This window comes from Clinocottus analis, unplaced genomic scaffold (genome assembly GCF_023055335.1).
Source record: "Clinocottus analis isolate CAN_PGR_092001 unplaced genomic scaffold, fCliAna1.0.p SCAF_26, whole genome shotgun sequence".
Lineage (NCBI taxonomy): Eukaryota > Metazoa > Chordata > Actinopteri > Perciformes > Cottidae > Clinocottus > Clinocottus analis.
Genome location: NW_027175998.1, coordinates 3,202,331 through 3,226,812, shown reverse-complemented (window position 1 = coordinate 3,226,812; position 24,482 = coordinate 3,202,331). Strand labels below are relative to the sequence as shown.

Below are 24,482 nucleotides of genomic sequence, written 5' to 3'. Positions count from 1 at the left end.
CAGCCTGAAAATACATTTAAAATAACACAAAATAAATTCAAATATAACTTAATAAAAGTCCACTCAGTGTTTTTGTTGGACTTTTGTTGGACGTTTTTGTTGGACTTGAGTGAGAATTGGACCCGTACTTGTATAGTACAGATCCAATAGTACTGGAGAACAATTTAGTGAGCATAATCACTGAGGGGAAAGAGTATACACATTGGAAAACATGTTTATTTTATTCTCATTATCAAAAATACCAACGTTTTGTTGGTGAGAGCAAATGTTTGACATTGTTGTCCTTTGGCTATTTTTGGACAAAATGAGCAGTTTGAAAACATCCTGTGGGAAATTAGAATGTTGGGCGTAATTCAATTAATCTGTCCAAGCGGTCAATAACTTAATGGATCATAAAAAATAAACCTCAGTTGAAGTCCGACCCCCTCGCGCGCCAAAGCAAATCGACCTGCTGCACATGCCACAACAGGGTTGCTAAAACAGTTTAATTAAGACTTTTAATTGAAAGGATGTGGTGGGGTGTAAGTAACATCCTCTGTGGACAGCAGCTAAGTAGTCCTCATCCATGCGGATCCAACCCCCCCATCCTCCTTCCCCTCCACAGGACCCCGAGGGTCTAATGAAACCATCCAGGATGCTGAGACACCGTCACCCTCCGCTGGTTCCCAAGAGGGGAAGAATTATGAGACTGATAACTTCCTTGCTTTCTCTTCTGAGGAGAAACAAAAGGTGGCTGGTGTCAGAGATAAAAAAAACAAAAAAAAATGTCCCCAGAGTATTCCCGGGAGCCTCGGTGACGTACGGTAATGTCTGCCTTTATCTTCCCCCGGCGTAATGCAGCCGCACGCACTTTGGACAAATGTGTCAAAGTGCTTTAATCTGAGGGTGGCGGTCTGGATGAATCCTTTTTTCACAAGGAGAGACACACAACTCACATTTACAATCACGCAGAGAAACAAAAAGCTGCAGATTCCAAAAAACGCAGCCGCGGCGCCCCGCGGCACGGAGGATGCTGTTGCCATGATAGTGTTCGCACATCGGTTGCCTGAGAAGCAAAATGATGTGCTCAATCACATGACCGAGGAGCCTTCACAGGAATATCCTTTCTGCTATTAAAACGGCAGTAATAAAAGCTTGTTTGTAAATGTTCCTTTACTTAATAAAAAAAAAGAAAAGGAGGCAGATTATTAACTGGGTGGCTCCATGGTTACAAGAGCTGGCATGGCAACCGGCAAAGGATGCGCGGCAAGGTTACCTATGCAATCTTTGAAACGGCGCAAACCCACAAGCCCACACACCTTTGTTGCTTTTTAATACTTCAAGGAACATTCGCCGTTTTCTACAATCTACCGGAGAGAACTTCTGGCTGCGTTGAACCCCACGAACTTTACCGACGGGAGCCAGATGTTTTGCAGCCATGTTCCACGCCTAGTGCAAAGAAAGGCGGAAAAAAAACCTAACATTTAGGTATCTCTGCAAAGCGAGAACCTGTGGAGCGGTACTGTACATATCTGGGAATGTGGAAATGTGTCTGCACACTTTGTGGCGGCAGCGCTTTACCCATCTCCATCGGTTTTAATAAAAAAAACATTTTAAAAAAGAAAATAGGAATAGGACTTTCGGTATTAAGTGTTTTTGCCGTGAGTGTCACTTTAGTGCCTTCCTTAAGCGCACATTATGCCAGTGTCGATTTGGGTTCTGTGGGGAATAAATAATCATGATGTCATTGTTATCTGCAGATCCTTGTCTATTCATATGTTATAACATCACTCCTTCTTGGTTGGGAGCACTTGAGACTAAAGCAAAGCGGTGAATGCGTGAGAGGCAGGAGGAAGAGGAGGGAGGACAGAGAGGGATTGTTGAGGGGGGGGTAAATCAAACAGAGGTTGAAAAGAACAAAGGCAGAGCGAGAGAAAGAGAAAGGAATAGACAGAAGGAGATGCTGTACTCTGTAATTAAGAACGCCCTCGCTTCTCCACAGAGTCTATTACTCTCGTTCGACACCATACTGTGGCTCCTTTCCGGGCCGAGCGACCGATCGCTTGAATATTCCAGATTCCGGACATTTAGGAAACGCAAGCGCTGCAAATTTTGAGTATGGTTTACATTATTAACGACGCTTTGAGGCGGGACGGAGGATGTGGGAGGGGGGACGGACGTTTTATCTGGCGACAGACGAAACTGTCCTCTAAAATGTACACGCAGCTGAAACTAACGAGCTGCAAATGGAGCTACAGGTTGCCGTCTGGTTGACGTGCGCTCTTTGTGACTCGACACCGTCTTCTTTTCCGTCGGGTGGCGTCGGTTTGGTCGAGGAAGGAAAACGCCCGACTGTATCATTCTGACGTTTTGAAGTATACAGAGTAGACACTGGAGATGGGTCTCTACTTTAATAATCCACCACTGGTAACGGCTATTAGTAGGTGGGAATCACCAGAAGTCATACAATACAATATCGTCACAATACGATATTATCGCGATAAATTGAGTATTGTGATGGAATGACATTTATTTAAAAAATGTCAACCCCAAATTGTCCCCAAAAGGATAACTAAATCAACAAAAAATACATTGATTTCATTATCATACGACCAAAACGTTTAGAATTGATTAAATAAAACATTGATTCTTGGCTTCCATGCATCAATACAATATCGCCACGCAAAATATCGTGATACTATGCCGTATCGTTTTTTTCCCCCACCCCTAACGGCTATACAGGTGGTTATCGGGGTTGTGAGAAATCAATCCGAATAGCTACGTTCAGCCTTTAAATGGCGTGGTCTTTTTTGGGGCCTGTGAGGTGGGATGTCCTGTCAGCGTACGCTTCGCTTCCTGGATTTCTTCCAGAGCTTTCACGTACATCCATCAGCCTTCATTAGTGGATTGAGTTTGCACTTGGCAACGAAACACTAAGTGAGCAAAATCTTTCTGCTGACGAAGGCCGGGCGAGAAGTGACGAAGAGTTCTAAGAAATCAGTAAGGAATTATTTTTTTCTCTGCATCTCTAACAACGTCACATGGAACATAACGCCTGACTAGATGTGAGCTTCTTTGACCAGCCGTTGCGTTAACGGTCCATCAATAGCAAAAGACAGATTCTCCAAATTGCCTTTAACACTAAAAGCATTTCGAATCCCCGATAACGTCCAAAAACACCTGTGCTACGCATGTTCCAGGCCTTTTTAGTGCGCTTTCTGGTTCGCCATACAGGTGAGCATCGAGGGAAACCAAAAGCTGCTTTCAAAGGATGGAATATTTTCAATACTGTGTGCATGTGTGTGTGTGAGTGTGTGAGCGAGATAGAGACACCGAGAGTGAGAGAATGACCAACATTTATTTTTAGCACCCAGTGAGTCATGTGGTCCCCCTCCCTCCCTCCCTCCCTCCCCCCTTCTCCCCACTGATCCCTCCTTCCTTTCCTCCTCTTCTATCTCTCTCTCTCTCTGTCGCTCTCCCCTTATCTTTCCCTCTCTCTCTCTCTCTCTCTCTCTCTCTCTCTCTCTCTCTCTCTCTCTCTCTCTCTCTCTCTCTCTCTCTCTCTCTATATATATATATATATATATATCTCCCTCCCACAATCACATCCTCTTCCTCTCCTCCCTCTCTTCACTTCAAAGTGAGGCGAAACAGAGTCACAGTGACACCGGAGGAGAGCAGGAATAAAGACCAATAAGGGAGGGAGGGAAGGCAAATGTTTATCTCGTCTAATGAGGGAAAATGCTCAATATACAAAAAGAAAGCGTGCATATATATATATATATATATATATATATATATATATATATATATATATATATATATATATATATATATATATATATATATATCACTGAGGCAGACTAGCTTACACCTCAGCAACAGCTATCATCTCTGTTTCCATGACATTTCCACATGAAAAAATAACAGTAGCGCTTCCCCTCTCACTACAGGAAGCGTCCATACGAAGGCGGGTCGGTTACGGCTCGCTGGATTGGAACGCCGGGACTTTAATTAGCGCGGGACACGTCCAGGAAATGGACTAGAACGTAGCGATGACGGCGTAACGAAGAGCGTCGTCAACGCCGTCTCACGACAAGGGGCTGACTAAACCTTTTGATTCCTCCCTCCTCGGAAATGGACATCTATTTCTTCGCCCTCTCCGCTTCCCGAATGCAGCGCGACGTTGAGATGTTTGTTTTTTTTCCGCATCGACAAAAATGAAAAATATCTTCACGGCTATGGATTCAAAACGCTCCCCCGACGGGGTCACGCAGTGGGGAAATGAAGCCAGTGTGCAGATACACAAACAAGAACGATCTGAGGGGATTACAGACACACACACACACACACAGAGACACACACACACACACACACGGCCCATCACAAGCAAATACAAAGTGACAAAAGATTGCAGACAGAGTCATAGTGACAGGACACTGACGCATGCATGAAGGGAGAGGGCAAATATCCAACTGCTGTGAGGGATACGACGTGCACACACACACACACACACACTTAAATGTTGACTCTCCCTTCTCTTCTTCTTTCTCTGATTATCCCCCTCCCCTCTTCTGCTTCCTATCCTTTCCTTCCCTCTCTCTCTGTCATTCTCTCACCACTGCTTCCTCTCATTCACTGGCTCATCTGCTGCTCCTAATGAAACGCTGCATAATCAGGATTGCAGATTGCAAGACTGTGACTGGTCCTATACAGGCCCATGTGTGTACCCAGGAACACCAAACACACACACACACACACACACACACACACGCACACGCACAGACACACACACACAGTGCATTGATCTGCCCTAAACCCTTTTTAATTTGATATACACACATGCACATGCTGTGCAGAACACACGGCGGTGGGGTTGGGGAGGGGAGGGGCGGGGTCATGATCCTGCCAGGGAGAAGGGAATCAGAGTTGCGATTCTCGGGCTTATCGCAGAGAAAGAGGGTAAGAGCATATCTGACACGCCAGCACGCCCCGGTACGTAAACCTTGACACGCACGAGCGCACACGAGCACGCGAGCGCACACCCGCAGATCCATCACGCGTGGGGAGATGAGCGATAACCCTTTGCAGTATTTTTGGAAACTCTTGGTCCCGGCGGGCGAGCGACGGGACACTGATCCGTCTGTCGAGGTGTCTGTAACCGACCCCGAGCGGGGAGGGGTCAACGCGGGCAGGAGGAGAGGCAGCAATGGCGAGGGGGGCTGAGGGGGAGAGAGAGAGAGAGAAGGAAAGAAAGAGAAGGGAAGAGAGGAGCATGAAGGGAGCTAGGAAAAGAAGAGGAGGAGGAGAGGGGGTGAGGTATAGGGGTGGTGCAGGTAGGAGGGGTGTGAGGCGGGGAAAGCAACCTGCTGAGCAGTATGACGGTCTTGTAAATCAAAAAGAGGCAAGAGAGAGAGAGAGAGAGAGAGAGAGAGAGAGAGAGAGAGAGAGAGAGAGAGAGAGAGAGAGACAGATATTTTTTTTAAAAAGGCAGGCAAACGCTAAATAGGGAAGAAGAGTAAATGCCAAGGAGCCGAGAACATGCAGAGGGAGGAGGAAGCTGCTGGAAAGGAATAAAAGGTAAAATACTGCAAAGAGGGGGGAGGAGGGAGCTGCTCGGTGATGATACCCACACACACACACACACACACACACACACACACACCACATCACTGTGAGACACACATCACGCGTTGCCACCGATGAAACTATAGGCGCTGGCACAGCGAGTGCAACAGCAACAGTCAAGGTCACTTCCAGCAAACTATCACAAATGAAATTAGACGGGCCCGGGTCTGGCGTCCGCCGAGGGCCCGGGTCTCGCGTCGCGTGGCGACAGCAGCTCATTGGCCGTCAGCGGGGCGCCAAGCGAGCCGGGACAAAACCCGCCATTGGCCGATGGTGAATGGGGGCGGGGTTCCACAGCAGAAAAAGAAAAGCACAACGCTCCATTGGTTAGTAATCGTGAACACGCTGTTGGCGGTTCCTGGGTCACGTGCGTGCGAGCGAGCGTGCGTGCAAATATAAGTGTGTGTGTGTGTGTGTGTGTGCGTCCAAAGCCCGCAGCAACCAGGCCAACGGCTACAATTACAGTGACGGATGTGAAAGAACTGGGTCGGCTTCGCGAAGAGAGCTGCTTGCCCCTGGGAAGACGAGACCAGCCAGAGCCCCTTGAATCAATACGGAGCACATGCGCACACACGCTCCCAAGGTTGTATGTGACAAACATTTGCATAGAAAACCCTAAAAAAAGGGACAGATATGAATAACTCAACAAACAAAAACACAAAAAGGAGAAGACATTAAAAAAAAAAGCGGGAAAACGCCATTTACTTGACACATTTGCTGTTTTAATCCATCCAGATGTTGCTACGAGCTAAGCTAACCCACGCCGCAGTTTGGGGCGTGTTTTTCTCTGCTCTGTTGTTGGCGTATATATGTGCACGTTGTGTGTTTCTGTACATGGTGTGTGTGTGTGTGTGTGTGTGTGTGTGTGTGTGTGTGTGTGTGTGTGTGTGTGTTCCTCTTACCTCTGGCGGAGAGCTTCTTGGTGTTGATGATTTTGGCAGCAAATTCCTGTCCAGATGAGATCTTCACACACCTCCGGACCACAGAGAATGCGCCCCTAGAAAGTAACACACACACACACACACACACACACACACACACACACACACACACACACACACACCCAGATATAGTTAATGAAAAAAGCTCATGAAAAAAAGCTTACGTGTGATGATGAAAAACTAAATTACCAAAGTGTACCGTTTTGCTTTAGGAAATCAAGCACTCAATAGTATAATAATATATAAAGGTATATATTATGTTAATACATATTGCACATTTCAAACTAATTGAATGCAGCAAAGCACTTTGCAAATTATTGACCAGACGAAAACAAGATGAAATGTAGAGAAGATTGAATGAGACCTTCATATTCCAAATTACGTTTAAAAAAAAGCACCAATAGAATAATATATACTGTATATACATATACATATTAGAATTAAATAAGAAATAAAACGTGTTGAAACCATATCATACAAATACATAACACACTGAATAAAACCAGGCTTTAAAATAAGCAATACTACTTTTTTTTTAAACACATAAAATAATAAAACACCACACAAAAGACAGACTGAAAAGACAGGTTTTGAGTTCCTTTTATAGAATATTAATATGCAGCTACTGTCAGGAGCTGAACATCCTCTGGAAGGCGCTCTGGCCGCTCTGGAGCTCTAAACGGAGGTGAGTATCAACAACCATGGCTCCATGGCTGAGCTCCAATGGAAGTGGTACAGTCACACTGTACCGCTGAACTACACAAACGCGTGGGATGCGCTATTCCTGCACCGCCTCGCCCGCAAAGGCGTAAAGCACACGCTGTCCTCATCGCTGGAGAGAAAGACACGGCCATGAGCCTGCTGCTGCTGCTGCTGCTGCTGCTGCTGCTGCTGCTGCTGCTACTGCTGCTGCTGCTGCTGCTACTGCTGCTGCTGCTACTGCTGCTGCTGCTGCTGCTGCTGCTGCTGCTGCTGCTACTGCTGCTGCTGCTGCTGCTGCTACTGCTGCTGCTGCTGCTGCTGCTGCTGCTACTGCTGCTGCTGCTGCTGCTGCGGCTGCTGCTGCTGCTGCTACTGCTGCTGCTGCTGCTGCTGCTACTGCTGCTGCTGCTGCTGCTGCGGCTGCTGCTACTGCTGCTGCTGCTGCTGCTGCTGCTACTGCCGCTGCTGCTGCTGCTACTGCTGCTGCTGCTGCTGCGCCTGCTGCTGCTGCTACTGCTGCTGCTGCTGCTGCTGCTGCTGCGGCGGCGGCGGCGGCTGCTGCTGCTGCTGCTGCTGCTGCGGCGGCGGCGGCTGCTGCTGCTACTGCTGCTGCTGCTGCTACTGCTGCTGCTGCTGCTACTGCTGCTGCTGCTACTGCTGCTGCTGCTGCTGCTACTGCTGCTGCTGCGGCGGCGGCTGCTGCTGCTGCTGCTGCTGCTGCTGCTACTGCTGCTGCTGTTGCTACTGCTACTGCTGCTGCTGCTGCTGCTACTACTGCTGCTGCTGCTGCTGCTACTGCTGCTGCTGCTACTGCTGCTGCTGCTGCTGCTACTGCTGCTGCTGCTGCTGCTGCTGCTACTACTGCTACTACTGCTACTACTGCTGCTGCTGCTGCTGCTGCTGCTACTACTACTGCTGCTGCTGCCGCTGCTCTGCTGCTGCTGTTGCTGCTGCTGCTGCTGCTACTGCTGCTACTGCTGCTGCTGCTGCTACTATTGGTGCTGCTACTACTGCTGCTACTGCCGCTGCTGTCGCTGCTCTGCTGCTGCTGCTGCTGCTGCTGCTGCTACTGCTATTGCTGCTGCTACTATTGGTGCTGCTGCTATCACTGCTGCTGCCGTTGCTGCTGCTGCTACTACTGCTGCTGCTGCTACTACTGCTGCTGCTGCTGCTGCTGCTGCTGCTGCCTAAGCCATGCGTGGTTTCCGGTGTTCCGGGCAAGTGTATGAAGATAAAAAAAAAATATTAAAAAAAACTAGGTCAGCTATATTTGAGGGAGGAGAAAAGCAGAGTGCTGCATCCCTCCATCTCCACGCGCAACCATCCACAGAGAGGTCCGCCTCGGCTCACGCATGCGGGCCTCCATGCCCCCCCCCCTCCCCCCTCCTCCACACACACACACACACAAACACACACACACACACACACACACACACACGCCTGGCATCCGGACAGCATCCAAAACAGTGAAAACACCGGAAAGACAGGAGGATGTTCATCACCTCACATGACCCCTTCTGTCCCTTACTGTACTCCTGAGTGTGTTGTATTTTACGGTTAAATGAGTGTTACCAACTGGGGGCTTTGCGGCCATATGCAATCTGTGCCGAGTCGCCGCAACACGCCATAAACACGTTATCTAACGTCCTGTGGAGCGAGCAGCTTGCCACTAAAGCTTACCTCTAATTTATAGAGGATTTGGTCAAAAGGAAATCATAGCATAACATGTTACGCAAGAATGGGACTTGACTATACGCTGCGTAGTGGCGCTGACACGGCACCGGGAAGTGCAACTGCCAAGCTGAGTCGGCACAGGGATCCGTAGATAGAAGTGTGTGTGTGTGTGTGTGTGTGTGTGTGTGTGTGTACAGTGGATTTGCACACTTTTGCATTGGAAAGTAAAGACGAGGCCATCCAGCTGGGAGCGGGTTGCAGGGCGAGCAGCCCAACCGTGAGGAGGACGATGCTGCGGTCGTGTTTTCAGGGGGATTTGTTTTGGAGGAAAACACTGTTGCACGACTTAATCGTTCAATTATGAAAGGATTTTTTTTTTCTTTCTTTGAAAGAACACCCGGCTTCATCCTCAACAAGGTGCCGGAAGTATGAACAAGCTCAAACTGATCCGGTGCAGAGAATACACCGCATGCTAGCTTTCTGTCTGGAGGAGCTTCGGCGGACCTTGAAGTATACGAAGCTCCTTCAGGAGCTAGAATAAAGTGTTTATCTGCATCCATGTAAGTCTGCGGATGCCGATTCTGACCCGCACGTCTCTTATTGCACGCCTCATCGACACGTTACAGCACAGAATGTCCAGGATGTTCTTTCATGCCACTGAAAAAAAAAAATCCAACCATCTCCCATATAATATTAAAAACTATACTGGAGGCCGCTGAAATCAGACTCTGGGGTGTGTGTGTGTGTGTGTGTGTGTGTGTGTGGGGGGGGGGGTGATCAGGTGAGTTAAAAGGTAGGCTACTATAAAAAGTCATACACTGCCTGCATTATTCACCACAGATGGTGCACGAGATGAGGGAGATGAACCTCCTCCGGTTGGATTGAGACAAAACTCTGGGAGTACATTTCTCTCTCTCTCTCTCTCTCTCTCTCTCTCTCTCTCTCTCTCTCTCTCTCTCTCTCTCTCTCTCTCTCTCTCTGTGCTTTTTGGCTCCAGATTGAGCAGACTGTGGGTCATGACCACACAACGCGCGCGCGCCTGTATGCGCTTCTCTGTCCATCTCTTTCTCCCTCTCTCTCTCTCCATCTCTTTCTCCATCTCTCTCTCCCTCTCTCTCTCTCTCTCTTAGGGGTGAGGAATCCCCTTGGTCTGTGTCTGATAATTGACCGCAGCTCTGCTATGGAGGGAGGGAGGGAGGGAGGGGGGGTAATGTGTCATCGCCAGCGACATGGTCTGCTGTCGCATTACCGAGCGTGTATTTCTGTCACGCGGGGAGGAGGAAGAGGAGGAAGAAGAAAAGGAGGAGGAGGATTTGGGGAGATGGAGGTAGAGAGAGAGAGAGGGAGAGAGAGAGAGAGAGAGAGAGAGAGAGAGAGAGAGAGAGAGAGGGATATTTGTTACCAAATGTCACCGGTTTTACATCCCTCAGTACATTTCACCTCGGTTCAGTGTGCAACACGGAGCTCCTGGCAACCCCCAGGAGGTCCAGATGCAACATCCGGGTTCCGCACGGGATCGGGATCGGAGGCAAATGACGAAAGGCTCGGTTCTTTCGTAAACAAGAGGGATTATAATGCCATTGCACATCCATGCATGATATGTGATAGCGTATTTATCCCTCCCCTCCCCTTGCTGCATCACAGGTTTCATGTGTACACTCGCATGCACGCACACTCACACACACACACACACACACACACACACACACACACACAGAGAGAGAAAGAGAGAGAGCCCGGAATCCGCGTCCCCTATAAGCCAAGCGGCCTATTACATAACAGGCTGACATTTCCTCCGGAGATCACTCCAGAGGATACAAGACATATACATATTTGTGTAAATTGATATGCTTCCTTACTTCCCCAGCTCCTCGAACAGCTGATATTCGTCGGTGAATCTCGTGCAGATCGTTAACGCCATCCTGAAGGAGGTGCCGGAGACGCGGGATGGGGTGCGCTCACAAACGGAAGGGCTGTCCAACGCACTCGCTCGTCAACGCCGCCGGGTGTGTGTGTGTGTGTGTGTTTGTATGTATGTGTGTGTGTGTTTTTGTTTCCTGGACCCTGCGAGCCAAACGGAGGGATTCATGCACGGCTGGAGCGCGTCGGTTGGGAGGGAGATGGTGGCTCTGGTGGTTGAGGATTGTCTGCGGTAAAAGACGCGCGCGTGTTGTGCCTCAAACCTGGACGAGCGAGCTTCCGGCGTCTGCGGGTGTCTTCAGCTTCCTCACATGCGGCGGCTTGTCACGGCTCGTAGACGCAGCATTTTGTGTGCATTCCGGGAGCTCTGGTGCGCGTCGAAGCGTGTGCGAGTGTGTGTGTCCGTCGCTCTGCGCGCAATCAGACGCAGCACTGTACCGCACCTACCACCGGCTGTGCGCTCAGCCCCGCCCACTTTGCCTGCATCCTCACGCGGGCCAATAACACACAAGGAATGATATGATGATGATGATGATGATGATGGTGGTGGTGGTGATGATGATGAAGATGGTGCTGATGATGGTGGAGGTGATAGAAATATTATCAATAGTAGTTGTATTGTGTTAATATCTACCTTTACAGTCCTTCCTTCTCGCTGCTGTCAGGCTGCGTAACAAGCTGAGCTCACAGTTGACCACAAACACGAAGAACACTATAACACTTTAACATTTTAATCACTTTTGGCCACTTTAATTACGTTTGTATGGAAGCCCATTTCCACCACAAAAAAATAGGTCAAAATTATGACAACAACAAAAAAGTCAGAATTATGACAACAATGAAAAAATAATTATAACAAAAAAAGTCATAATTATGAAAACAACAAAAAAAGTCAGAATTAAGACAAACAAAGTCAAAATGATGACAAAAAAAACGAAATTCATAATTATGACATAAAAAAGTCATAATTATGACCACAAAAAAAGGCACAATTATAACAACAGCAAAAAAAAAAGAAGTCATAAATAAGACAACGACAAAAAAGTCAAAATGATGCTGCTCGTCTTCACACGTCTCTTCATCCCCTCGCTGGTCTAAACATGCTAACTATGCAAGCTAACTGTTGACGTGTTAGCTCAACAGACAGCGTTGCTTTTAATGTAACTGTTGCTGTGTTTCTTAAAGGGGGCGACCGGCACCACAGACTGCAGAGCCCTTAAAACAAGAGGTGGTGACATCACACCTGTGATGTCCTGCTAACGCTAATGCAGTGTGTTGTAAAGTAACGCACATATTGTAAAGTAACGCACATAACAGTTGTACTCTGTCGTTTCGACGGGCGCTTTGCGGTGCAAAGTGTGTTAGCACGACACCATTTAGACAGAGAGAGAAGAACAGCAGTGAGTCTCCAGCATATTGTCGCGGCCCTCGGTCAGGAAAGCTATGAGACGTTATCTTGCTCATTGTGTGGTTTATTTTATTTTTATGTTTAATTATGACTTCTTTTTTCGTCCTAAATGGGCTTCCATACATGAAATATATAATATATATAATATTATTTTCATTCCGTCTGTATATTTAATATTGTATTCTTCTTTACTGTTTTTATTACTGTTTATTTATATTACTTGATTTTTGTGTGCCTTGTGTCTTGTGTGCGTTGCTGCTGTAATCCTGCAATTTTCCCACTGCGGGACTAATAAAGGATTATCTTATTTTACAGCATGGTGCAGAGAAAACAATGAAATGTTTTTTTTTAAATTAAATGTATCAGGAAAGCTCTAAACTCTCAGGCTAAAAAAGTTGATTATTAAAGCATTTATTAAGTAGTTATTTCAAGGCTGAAAGAGAGGTAACCGACTGCATGCAGTCAATAGTCAGTGTACTGTGTGTTCTCTTAGAATTGTGGTTGTTGATTTGTTGCGTGAGAATCTGTTCGCATGGCGTCAGTGTAAAGTTCTTATAGTAATCTAAGCATATACGTTGATGGAGAATACGCAGAGCTTCATCAACTGTAATCTTCTTCTGCTGCCAGCTGTAATCCGGGCACGGCTCCGGAGAGACCTTTGCCAGCTGAGGATGAACGCCCCATGATGATGTCATCCGGGTTGTTCCGGCTTGATGATAGCTTTGTAAAAAAAAAAAAAAAAAAAAAGCTGAAACACATCAATTACTTTCTTTATCAAGTCGTCTGCAGATTATTTGGATCAAGCTATAAATCTATAAAATATCCCCTCCCTCACCCCCCCCAAAAAAAACACTAAACGATCATCACAATGTCTCAGAGTCCAAGTTGACAAAGCTCCCACACATCTTGAGCGTAGCATCATGGGGAAGCTGGAACCAGTGAAACGTTAGCTTTTGTTGTGTCTAATGAAACACAAAGATCCAGCCGGACGTCCCCACGATGCAGAGAGACGTGAGCCTGCTGTTTCAACTCAGGCCGCTCTTGTCCAAATCTGTCAGCGGTGCTTTTTAGTTGTTTATTTCTTTTTTCTAGGGACGAGCCAACTGCCTTTTCACAGTCTAAAGGACCCATTGTCCCAGCTGTAGCGTCTCGTTGACTTAACAAATCTGCAGGGATTGGCCGGCACAGGCACATGTTATTCCAAGTTTACTGGCTTACCGGATTTATTGGTGCACTTAAGAAGTGCGAGTATGGTCCGATTGAAGTCCGCTGACAGACTCATGCAGTTAGCTTCATTAATCTGCGGGAGAATAAACATCGGGTTGGGCCCCGTGAGAGCACAGCGCTGCTCATAGGTGTACCTGCTGTTGACCGCAGTCCCGTAAGGAAGTGTTTGGTGTTGTTCCAGGACACACTCACCCCTTTATTGTGTGGAAGAAAAGGGAGTGCGTGGGTCAGACGTTACATTGGTAACAGCTGTGTGTGTGTGTGTCGTGGTTTTAAGTACTTAAAAGGTATTAACCATCGTATATTTAAAGAATTCTTAAAGTCTAACTTCAATTGCAATTTTAAAGGCCTTATAGGGCTGCATGATAATAGTTCGAAGTGCTCATGAATAATGCTTTACGTCGATAATCATAAAACATGATCAAGCATTTTATATTGACGAGGTCAAGTATCACAGTATTTCATTCTTGCTGGTCACTCAATGTCAACTTTTTTTTTTTGCAATGATCATCAGTGAATTACATTCTAATCCCCATAACAGTAAAACATTATAATATTTAAATAATGGATAATCATATCCGCTAAGATGCATTGCTATGTTATATAAGTTGCTCTAATTGACCATTGTTTGCTTTTGTTGAGTACTTTTAACATAAAATTGTTTGATTGTGTTGAATTAAAAACCCCAAAGTACAGCGGGTCCAACAGACCCACAACACCTGCTGAGTAACAAAAAAGTGAACACCATACGAGCGTCGCAGAAAGTGTGACCAGTTGAGTTAAAACTCAACTCGTGACTAAAACCTCTGAGCAGAGAACACTAATAATGTATTTTAAAAGAAAGAACAATCAAAGAAATTTGATAAATATACTCTTTTATTGCAATGACATTGAGTTTAAAATAACATTGAGTTTAAAATACATTAACATTTCATAAATATACCAATAAATATAAACTCTTAACTTACGGACAAGACAACAGTTGTGCAGTTTTACAAACTCCAAGCCGAGTGGCATCGGGGAGGAAATGACTTTAGCGCACAAGAGACACACAAACAAACACAATGCTTCTTAATAAGTAACGTGTTTGATACAAACACAACCTCGATGGTTGACTTCCATCTTTTTTTCTAACACTCGATCGTGACAAAATGAGTGCCTCGTGGGAAGACAACAAATACTTTTGCGGTACTTTTCATCAGTGCTCAGTCTCTTGAAGCTCCTCACATCTCTGGCCGGTCCGTTCAGCGTGTTTTGCTGCAGAGGAGAAAAGAAAAAAGGAAGAGAAGATGATTATTTTGCGCGTCGTAAGTGATCAGCGACACCATTTAAAATCAGCACCGGCGCGGTCGGTTTCGCTGCGTGTGTTTGAGCGCACTCACTTGGCCATGATCCTCTTGATCACTCTCTTCACCCAGTGAGTGTTGGGGTTCAGGCACACCTTATCTGCGGTGTTTTTCAGAGTAGCACTGCAAACAACAAGAGAGGAAAAAAAAAACATGAGATGCGTTCGGAGGACGAGTCGTGCCAAACCAACGGGTGTCGAGGAGCTCAAAGTGTCAGCATCTCCGGGCCTCTCGAGATGAGCTCTTACATGATCTCGGTCTTTCCGCAGTGGGAGTTGATGGGGATCAGCTCCAGCGTCTCGATGAGGGAGCGGATGTCTTTGCTCTCCGTCTTGATGCATTTGCAGTGCAGCTCCACTCCCAGGCTTCTCAGGCTCATCCCTTCAAGGTGACAAAGGAGACACACACACACACACACGGTCACAAAGTTGCAATGGAGCATGTGCGGAGAGACGTGCGAGGCCAACGGCGTCGCGTTCGGTGCAGTGAACGAGGGGAAAAGAACCTTTACCTTCGCTGGCGGCCAGGAAGGCCAGGAGCACCACAATGGAGGCGGCGAGGACTCTGCTGCTGGTCATTTTGATATTCTTCTTCTGCGACAATGAACTCTGAAGAGGAGGAAGTGCTGTCAGGAGGCAGTGCGATGAAGCTGGAATGTTAGTAAAGTAGAGAAGGAGGTTGGTTGAGATCTGCTTGAACTCTTCTTCTGCTCAGTTTCTTCCCTCCTGGGCTGTTTGAATCTAGCGCTGGAGAGGAGAGTCTCCCTCATTTATAGCCGGCACCCTCCCGGACATGACTCACTTCCAATCGCTGGGGCCGGTTGCGCAAGGCGGGGCCGTCAGCAGCTGAGTGGGAATTTTTTTTTCTTCCCCCTGTGAGTTTTTGACAGCTGATTTATCAAGAGGGCACCTTGCTCCACATTTTTCAATAATGGAGTTATCACTTGGAAAAACACAGTGACTAAAGGGTTTGTTTAACCAATTTGCCCGTGTGACAAAGCCGCTGCAAGAGAAATTCCTTGTGCGTTAGACTCGACTGTTAGCGGCGTGATGCAGCGCTGCTCACGTTAAAGATTCATGATTAACACATAACAGTAGCTGACGAATGTAACCCTCAAGAGGGGTGGGGGGGGTCATCTCAAACTTTTCCTTCCAGAAAAGGGGGCTTTGGTGGAGCATGAGGGACTTTTTGTGTGAGTGCGTACGACCTGTGTGAATGTCAGCAACACAATAACAAGCATCTCCACACACTGAGCTGAATGCACTGCAGCTGTTACGGTTCAATGATGTCAAAAATGCTTCCCAGAACTCGTCTTTTAAAACAAAGAAAGGTACAAAATCCACAAGGTGGAGAAAAAAAAAACACAGCAAAAAAAAAAAAAAAGTAGCGCTATACGTTGCAAGAGAAACGTCACACATATTTAAACTGCGTTCACATGACATAGTTTACAGGAACATGAGCTTTACATTCCTGAAGAGATGTTTGGCCGCGAGCCCAAAAAAAACAACCTTCATGAGAAAAGATTCTGGGGCAACTTCCGACAGGTTCAGACATATCTGCCCCGCCGTCACTTCAGTTTTCCCAAAGAGGAAGTAAGTATGAACAAAGACGGGGCAAATCTTGCGGTTTGACACATTATGTCATTAGCTGATTATGTCTGTGAAGCATGTGGCAACTTTCATTTGAATCATTTCTCTCTTGAAATTTGATAAACCTCAGAAAGGCCTTACAGTTGGGACGGAAGAGGCATGCAGATGTCATTTAATTCATATAAGCAATAAGAGCTGAATACTAGGAACACAAGTCCTGCTCTCAAAAACCTCACTGAAGTAAAAGTATGTCAGCAAATTGTACCAAAAGTATTGATTGTGCAGCAAAACGTTGTGCCCCTCATTGTTTTACTATTAGATATAATGCTTTTGGATTAATATTACTGCATTAATGTGCATTTTAATGCAACACATTCTAGGAGTTTACTTTTAATGAGTTTTACAAAGCATTTTCCAGCTGATCCAAGAGTTTTTATCTAAAAATCCTTCAGTTTATCATAAACATTACAATTCACTAAATATGGAGTTGGCGGACAGGAAAAATTGTAATCTGTGTACTGGCTGAAGCTGTCGGATCAAAATGTGAGGTGAGAAATAAAAAGGACAATATTTGCCTCTGAGATGTGGCGGAGTAGAAGTAAAAAGTTGCATCCAATTGTTGACTTAAGTTAATAAATTTCCACCATCGATGGAAAGTTATTAAGATGATTGAGATCTCATGTCAGACTTGACGATCATGTGCGAATGTTAGCCAGGAAAGTTTCTGATTTGTGGTTAAACGCCATGTGGATGTGGAGGAGTGGCTGGCAGCGCCTGACTAACATAAAGTTAGGACACGTATTGGCCATTTCCCCCCCCGCCAAATTCACCCTGCAGGAAGTGTGCTCCATTTTTACTTTCTCAGAAAAGAGAAGTGTTCAGGGTGAGTGTATATATTGCGTTTTTTTGCATGAACGCAGCGAAAAAGACAAATAACAAAACCCATTTTTACTAAAAGCGTTCCATCATTTTGTAGAGAAGGATCGATATTACAGACACACACAAACACACACAGTATACACACAATATACACACACTATACAGGGTCGGTGGCTTCACGGGATCGCAGAGGAAGTATGATTACATTTTCTCTCAAAGCACGTGATGTTTGGATATTCCCCTTTGAGCCGCGGCTTAACCTTTCCTTCGGGGATGAGACACCACATTTCAGATTTTGTGTCAACTTCTGACTTTGATCATGTGGAGGCAAGAAGCACCGCAACGTGATTGAGGATGTATAATTTACTGGAATACTATGAACCGAAGGAGAGATCTGTGGACAGATAAATAAAAAAAACGCCAATATATACAAATCCGGTAGTTCTGGTAAATATTGGGATGGACGGGAAACAGAGATATTGAGGATTTTCAGTTTAAAAATGCCACCCCCGCCCTGATCCTCCTCTAGCCAAGTGGTTCTCAAACTTTTTCTGTCACCACTTTGGAGGAAGGAAAATGTTCGGGCCCCACCGACGCAACAACACGGGAACAACACGGTCCAACTTTTTGAGACTCCTCCATCCGTGCTTTTTTAATTAATAGATGAAAGAAAATGTAAATCTCTTTCAAGTAAACCAGATTGCTCCAACTAATCACATGCAATCGCTTCGTTAAAACAATGCAAATAAAGTTTTCTATGTGCAAAAAATAACTCATATTTGGCAAAAGGTTTACGAAGGAAGCCGGTTGGATCCCTGTTTTCTCCCCATAGTTTCATGTTGAAGTGTCCTTGAGCAAGACACTGAAGCCCATGCAGAGAATAATTCCCCCACTGTGGGATCAAGATAGGATTCTTAAAAAATAAAAATAAAACTTTTTTTTTTTTTAAAGAATCTGCATCTCCCACCGCGCCCCACTGAAGGGTCGCGCCCCACAGTTTGAAAACCACCGCTCGAGCCCCAGCAGTTGGTTAAGGGAAACAAATACAGACTGTTGGCTTGCACAAGCTCCGTTCAATTGTTTTGGTTATGTTTATAACACATTATTTGGAATAATGTTGTCATCTACTTGGTACACATATACACACTTAAGCTGCATTACAAATTGCAGACCTTTTCCTCTCCCTTCCTTTCACAAGGACTGTGTAGCCACAACAAAATGTGACCTTGTAATAGAAAACCCTGGTATTTTTGGCATACTATGTATTGGGAAATGCTTGTTCGTTTTTTTTTTTGGCACACTAAAAAGTAGAAAAGTAGTAAAAAAAATAAAAGACAAGCCAGCAGAATCAATAGCAGCTGCACCACTAAACCTTATTAAAGTCTTGTTAAGTCCAGTCTTTGGCACAGAATACCTTCTTCAGCAATGGTAAGGCATTGCATAGCATCCGTAGCATAGCACACAATGCAGGTTCACAGTACAGTTTGTTTGAGTGCAATACTGCACATTTGGAACATTGCCGCCTCATCACAGTATGGATTAACCAAACAAAACACAGGTACACACACACACGATACGCCACGGATACTGATAACAAAAGACCGAGAGGGCGAAGAGGAAAACAAGAGCTGGGAAAATCTGGAATGAATCATGAACTTGTTGGAAGCAGGTTTTTTTCTTTCCTTTAGGCGTCTGAGAGGTGAGCTCATAGGTGTGCGCTACTTCCAGTGAAAGCTCGCCGGCCTTGTAACAGGAGCACAATAGCAAACAACACATTTCTGCTCACCAGAGGTTGGACTGAAGTTAATATTGAACATGAGGAAGTGACAAGTCCCAAGGACGACTCAGAGACCGCCAGCTTCTGGAGATTCCAAAAAGTGTCAGGGACTTTTGGAGATTTACCAACAGCTCCAGGGGTTGAGCGTTGACAGATTATCTATCTCCCTTCACACAAAACGTTGAGTACGTATTTATCTGTGGGTGGGTGACCCTACAGGCGTTTACATTCTACGTATGCAACAGCGTGGCGCTGACATTAAACATCATGCCAGGACAGGTACGCTGTCATGACAGCTGATTTCAACCTGGTTCACGCGGAATGTAATAATCCACAAAAGGTCCTATTTAAGTACGAGTATGCCACGTTATCTCCGTATGGTTACAGCCGGGAAATGATTGTATCGTTGGTAATGACAACAGAGATTGGACCCAAATGCAGACAGAGTTGGAGGTGGCAGGAGGAATTTAGTAATTTATTATCGCCGCCAGGAGATTATGTATTCAGTGGAGGTGCCTGCGTGCGCGTCCCTATAACCGTCGTTCCGCGGCTTATCTCGCAGATTGCTATCTTTAGGGCTCATTTATGACCGCTGTGGGGGAAGTGAAGTGGATGGCGTCTACATTCCAGCCAGAAGACTCACCTGACCCTGATCATGTCAAGTGGTGCATCCCCAAGTCACGAGGCTGCACTCGGGGATGCGTCCTTTCCTTGCGTCTTAGTCCCTTCCAACCCGTGGATGCGTGGAGAGACGCAAGGAGAGAGGACGCGAGGAAATATGTTTTAACAGACATGAGACGTCCTCTTTTTTCTCTGGAGCTTCTCGTGAAGCAACGGCGGTTTTCCGGTGACTGATCAGAACAGAATAGTGTTCTGCTCTCGTGTTGCACGCCTCGATAGGACCCTTTTATGGAAGTATTGCTTCGCAAATAACAAACTGAAGCGAGCACAGAGTACGACTTCTCCTGTTGGTAGGAGGCGAGCTTCTTATCTGTTAGCAGCTGGTGGGGAGCTAACGGGGGAGCTAATACAGCTAACCGAGCTAAACACACAAGCAAATGGTCTGGCAGGCGGGTGACAGGCAGGTGGCGGGCCAATCAGAAAACAGCATTGACTCTAAGATGACCAGACAGGGGAACAAAGGATCTGGGTCAGTAGAAGGTTTTCTCTTTTTCTGTAAATTATTCATGTAGGCCTCTCTTCTGTTTTATTTTCACTGATGCTTCTTGTTATTGCACGTTCCACTTTGCTGCCGCGACACTGCAAATACCCGATGATTGTCTTCATCAAGGGCCAACATGGTTGGACGGCTTCATCTCCTTTCCGTCAGTAAAGGGTATATCCCATGTACCCTATGCCAAAGGAGACAAGGAAGGAAAAGCGCCTCCCTTTAGCATTTAGAGAATTCAACTTGTCAAACTGAAAGAAAGTTGAAATGTAGCTGAAAAGGGGAAGAGAGGCAAAATGCGGCCAATGATCAAAATGTGATCAAAAATCTTATTCCTCATATACTTTTATGATTTTGTTTTTAGTTTCATAATATCTCATTTCATGCTAACTGTACCAGGAATTGGATATACGTAGGAGGAATGGATGAATACACTTGTTTGAGCTCTGCTGCACAAATATTTGTATTCTCGAAGAAATTAAATGAAGAAAAAGAGCTTGATGATGGCTCCCATGAATCTGTATAACCCCCAATAAATGATAATTGTGTCATATGGAGAACAGCACTTAACCCTCCTATTGTTTTCAGATCCTCGGATTACATGAAGGAGGCAGTACTTGCATCACAACTGCAAAAGCTTGCGCCACTAATTCCATTAAATCTCAAAACCTCAGTTACAGGGAAGACTTATCATCATCTCTAATGCGTCAGGGAGGGCGAGTCAAAGCATGTCCTACATAAAAAAAACATGTCTGATCATTTTTTTTCTCACCATCAATGCCCTCTGTGATTGGTGTCAAGTGCCTGTTTGTGATGTGCAATCAGCAATCAGCAGTACGCTTCATGTGGTTTCTGTCCAGGTATTACCGTCTCTCAGGTGTGAGTCCGAGGGATCATGGCGTGGGCCGGGGGGGGAAAGAGCCCACTGGATGTTACAAGGTGAAGGGGAACCTTCATATATAGAGCTATCATGCAAGGTGCCACATCAGAACTGTCTAACTTTCTTACACTGTAGTCACAGCTATGGGAACAATTTTAATAGTTCAACTGTTTATTTGTTCCAGCAAAAAAAACAATAGACACTCGCCCGAGGTGGTAACTTGTGTCTTAATTGTCCCGGTGTAACATTCTGAGGTCGTAGGAGGAACATCGCATGTTGTCGCATGTCTCTGAATTGAATAATCTTTATGTTCAGGGTAAGAGACAAACGCGACATATTTGCAGTCTGAGGCCCATCTTTCTACACAATGGGGTTAAATTACCTTTGTGTCGCATGTTAAAAGGAATCTGGCTTTTTTTTTTATGGCAGTTATTCACTGTGTTAACAACAGATATATAATTATATGTGCAGAACTCTTCAGGAATCTGGTTAACCTTTTGCTTTAACTGCCTCGCGGTGTTGCAGTAAAACAGGAATCCACTGCTACCTTCTAGAGTAGACATCAATGAAGGGAACACAAAACTCATAATACTCAAATTAAGAAGTAAAAGCATGTTTCATATGGTAGCCAAGATGCATCACGAGCCATGAGGTGTCAGGCATGTTTAGGATCAGCGTCAATAACATTCTGGGAGTTCATCAGAAGTTCAAATGATACTCAAAGTACATTTCCCACTGACCTTCAAGTACTATGTTCCTGACAGGAAACTTTTAGAACAATTAGACCTTAAAGACAGATGGTAGAATGAGGAAAAGGACCCTGAAGCCGGATGAAGTGAAATCACATTTAAATAGCACATTTATTGACCTTGTTTGGCTTTTCTTTTCTCTGTATTGTCTGCCTCTCTCCTTTTGGGGAAGTGCACTTTATTATTCAGTAGAGAAAGGAGAACATACTCTCGAAGTTCTTGATTTCAAACTTGGTTTCGAAAATCATCTTTCACTAGCCTTCTTTTAATTGTTTTTGTTTGTTTTACTTCCCTATACTATTTACTATTTGAATTGTTTTGTTTTTCGACTCATTGACTCTTTTATTACTTTTATTTCTGTATTTTTTTAATTTCCTGTTACTTGCTATGTTGTTCGTTTAGTTTAATTTACACTAAATGACAAAAAGAGTGCGTCATGCAGAACAAAATGCATGTACACTGTAAAAACACCCTGTGAAATTGAAAGTTATTAACTGGCAGCCATTGACAAGTAACTTTAAAAACTAACACAGTATATACAGTAGATTATGAGTTACTGTCATTTTCTACAGTACTTTTTTTTGGATGCAATGATTTTTTTTTACATTAGATTCTTGGTTACTGTGATTTTCCCACAGCACTACTGTGTTTTTAATACATTTTTTTACTTTGACTACTGTAATATTTGAATAAATACAGTATTTTACTGGGAAATAGTTTACAGTAGGTTACTATTGATAAGAGCAGCTCCTATTGTTCAATCCTGAAGATACCTCTCATACCTGAAGGCGGCCGTCGTTCTCCAGCTGGTAAAAGAAGAGCTGAGCTTAGGGATATTTATTTATTCATTTTGTTGGTTGCAATCTGCAAATCACAACTAGATGTCCCTAAATCTACACATGGGCCTTTGAGAATAATAAACAGTCACATTTTTGGAAATGTTGCCGTCCTCTCTCTCTGTTGCGTAATGTGTCATTACAAGTTAAATGCGTAATGAATGTCTATTTTTCATCAATTCAGCAATTTTGCGCAGTATCAAAAATCTCTCTGCTCTGCAAAACGTAATGACGTTAAGATGATAGTGAAATTTCAAATGTTCCTGCATTTCTTGGCCATTGAGGAAGTGGGTTTCTATTTTTTAGCTGCGTAATGGAAACGGTTATGGTGACATCCTCTAAAGCCCCTTTCTCTTCAAAGACTGCTTTGTAATCGTTTGTGAGTTCCTTACTTACTATAATGTTATTTATTTGACTTTACTATTATTATTGAGTTTGATTTTTTCCTTTTTTTCAACCTCACTTCATTCAAATAACTGCTCTTAGATTTCTATCTGATGTCACGTCATGGGATGTTCTTTGTCTTGCTGCATTTTTACAACATTACTACATGGGTGTGTATCATGGAGACAAAGTCAATAATACAGGGTCATTAAAACAAATTAAAAGATTTAATTGTGATCATAGAATGAGCAAATAATCACCTGCACATATTCACGACGTGTATCAAACATTCAAGATGTTTTTACTGTTCTATGCACAGATAACAGTTATTCTATACAATGAAAAGCTTATTTTGCTCTGTCCTCACAGAATTACAATAAAAATAAGGCACAAAATATAAAAGATATAACAGTATTGCACAAAAATATGATTATAGTATTGCTATGATAAAATATGGTAAGAGTATTGCTAATAATAATAATAATAATAATAATAATAATAATAGTAATGCTCATTGTATCTTTATACTCTATGCTTCGGTACAACATTGCTACAATGTCCAAATATGGTCATGACAATAAGTCCCAGCAGCTGTTCACAGTTCAGCGATGTGTGTGTGTGTGTGTGTGTGTGTGTGTGTGTGTGTGTGTGTGTGTGTGTGTGTGTGTGTGTGTGTGTGTGTGTGTGTGTGTTAGTTACTTGATGAACCCTCCTTTACAGATGCGGCTCAGACGGAGAGAGTGTTCATCAGCACTGAAGCTCAAAGTGGAAGCTTGAAGAGAAACGTCTGCCTCTGAGGTGAAGAGTCATGTGACCGCTGTGAGGCTCAGAAGGTTGTTCAGCCAACTTTTATATTTACACGTTAGCCAGGGAGAACCTCAGGGTTCTATGCTCTGACCTCAGGGTTCTATGCTCTGACCTCAAGGTTCTATGCTCTGACCTCAGGGTTCTATGCTCTGACCTCAGGGTTCTATGCTCTGACCTCAAGGTTCTATGCTCTGACCTCGGGGTTCTATGCTCTGACCTCAGGGTTCTATGCTCTGACCTCAGGGTTCTATGCTCTGACCTCAAGGTTCTATGCTCTGACCTCAAGGTTCTATGCTCTGACCTCAGGGTTCTCTGACCTCAGGGTTCTATGCTCTGACCTCGGGGTTCTCTGACCTCAAGGTTCTCTGACCTCAGGGTTCTATGCTCTGACCTCAAGGTTCTATGCTCTGACCTCAGGGTTCTATGCTCTGACCTCAGGGTTCTATGCTCTGACCTCAGGGTTCTCTGACCTGAGGGAAATGTCTCAAGCGCTTGAGGACTTAAAAACCATAAATCTGTGGATGTCTCTGTCAAGAAGTAGTTTACAGAACAGTTCATGTATCGTGGCCTTGCAGAACATCCGGCAAT

General features: G+C 44.8%; 2 protein-coding genes across 6 annotated transcripts in view; both read right to left on the bottom strand.

Moving 5' to 3' along the window:
* Window positions 1-11,289, bottom strand: part of camk2d2 (calcium/calmodulin-dependent protein kinase (CaM kinase) II delta 2) — a 209,253-nt gene extending 197,964 nt beyond the window's left edge. For 4 of the 5 annotated variants that reach the window (XR_011078353.1, XM_068591862.1, XM_068591864.1 and 1 more), the window contains exons 1-2: window positions 10,784-11,289; window positions 6,510-6,604 (exon numbers count right to left, since the gene is read on the bottom strand). Coding sequence is in view for 4 of the 5 variants with exons in the window: in XM_068591862.1 (XP_068447963.1) it covers window positions 6,510-6,604; window positions 10,784-10,845 (157 nt within the window). In the remaining variant the exon portion in view is untranslated. The remainder of the gene's footprint in view (window positions 1-6,509; window positions 6,605-10,783) is intronic. The other variant, XM_068591865.1, reaches the window with a different exon arrangement.
* Window positions 11,290-14,857: 3,568 nt separating this feature from the next.
* cxcl8a (chemokine (C-X-C motif) ligand 8a) lies at window positions 14,858-15,403 on the bottom strand. Its single transcript, XM_068591959.1, has 3 exons — window positions 15,337-15,403; window positions 15,074-15,206; window positions 14,858-14,948 (listed from the first exon to the last, which is right to left on the bottom strand). Exons 1-3 carry the CDS (start codon window positions 15,401-15,403, stop codon window positions 14,858-14,860), a joined length of 291 nt encoding a protein of 96 aa, XP_068448060.1.
* Window positions 15,404-24,482: the final 9,079 nt, after the last annotated feature.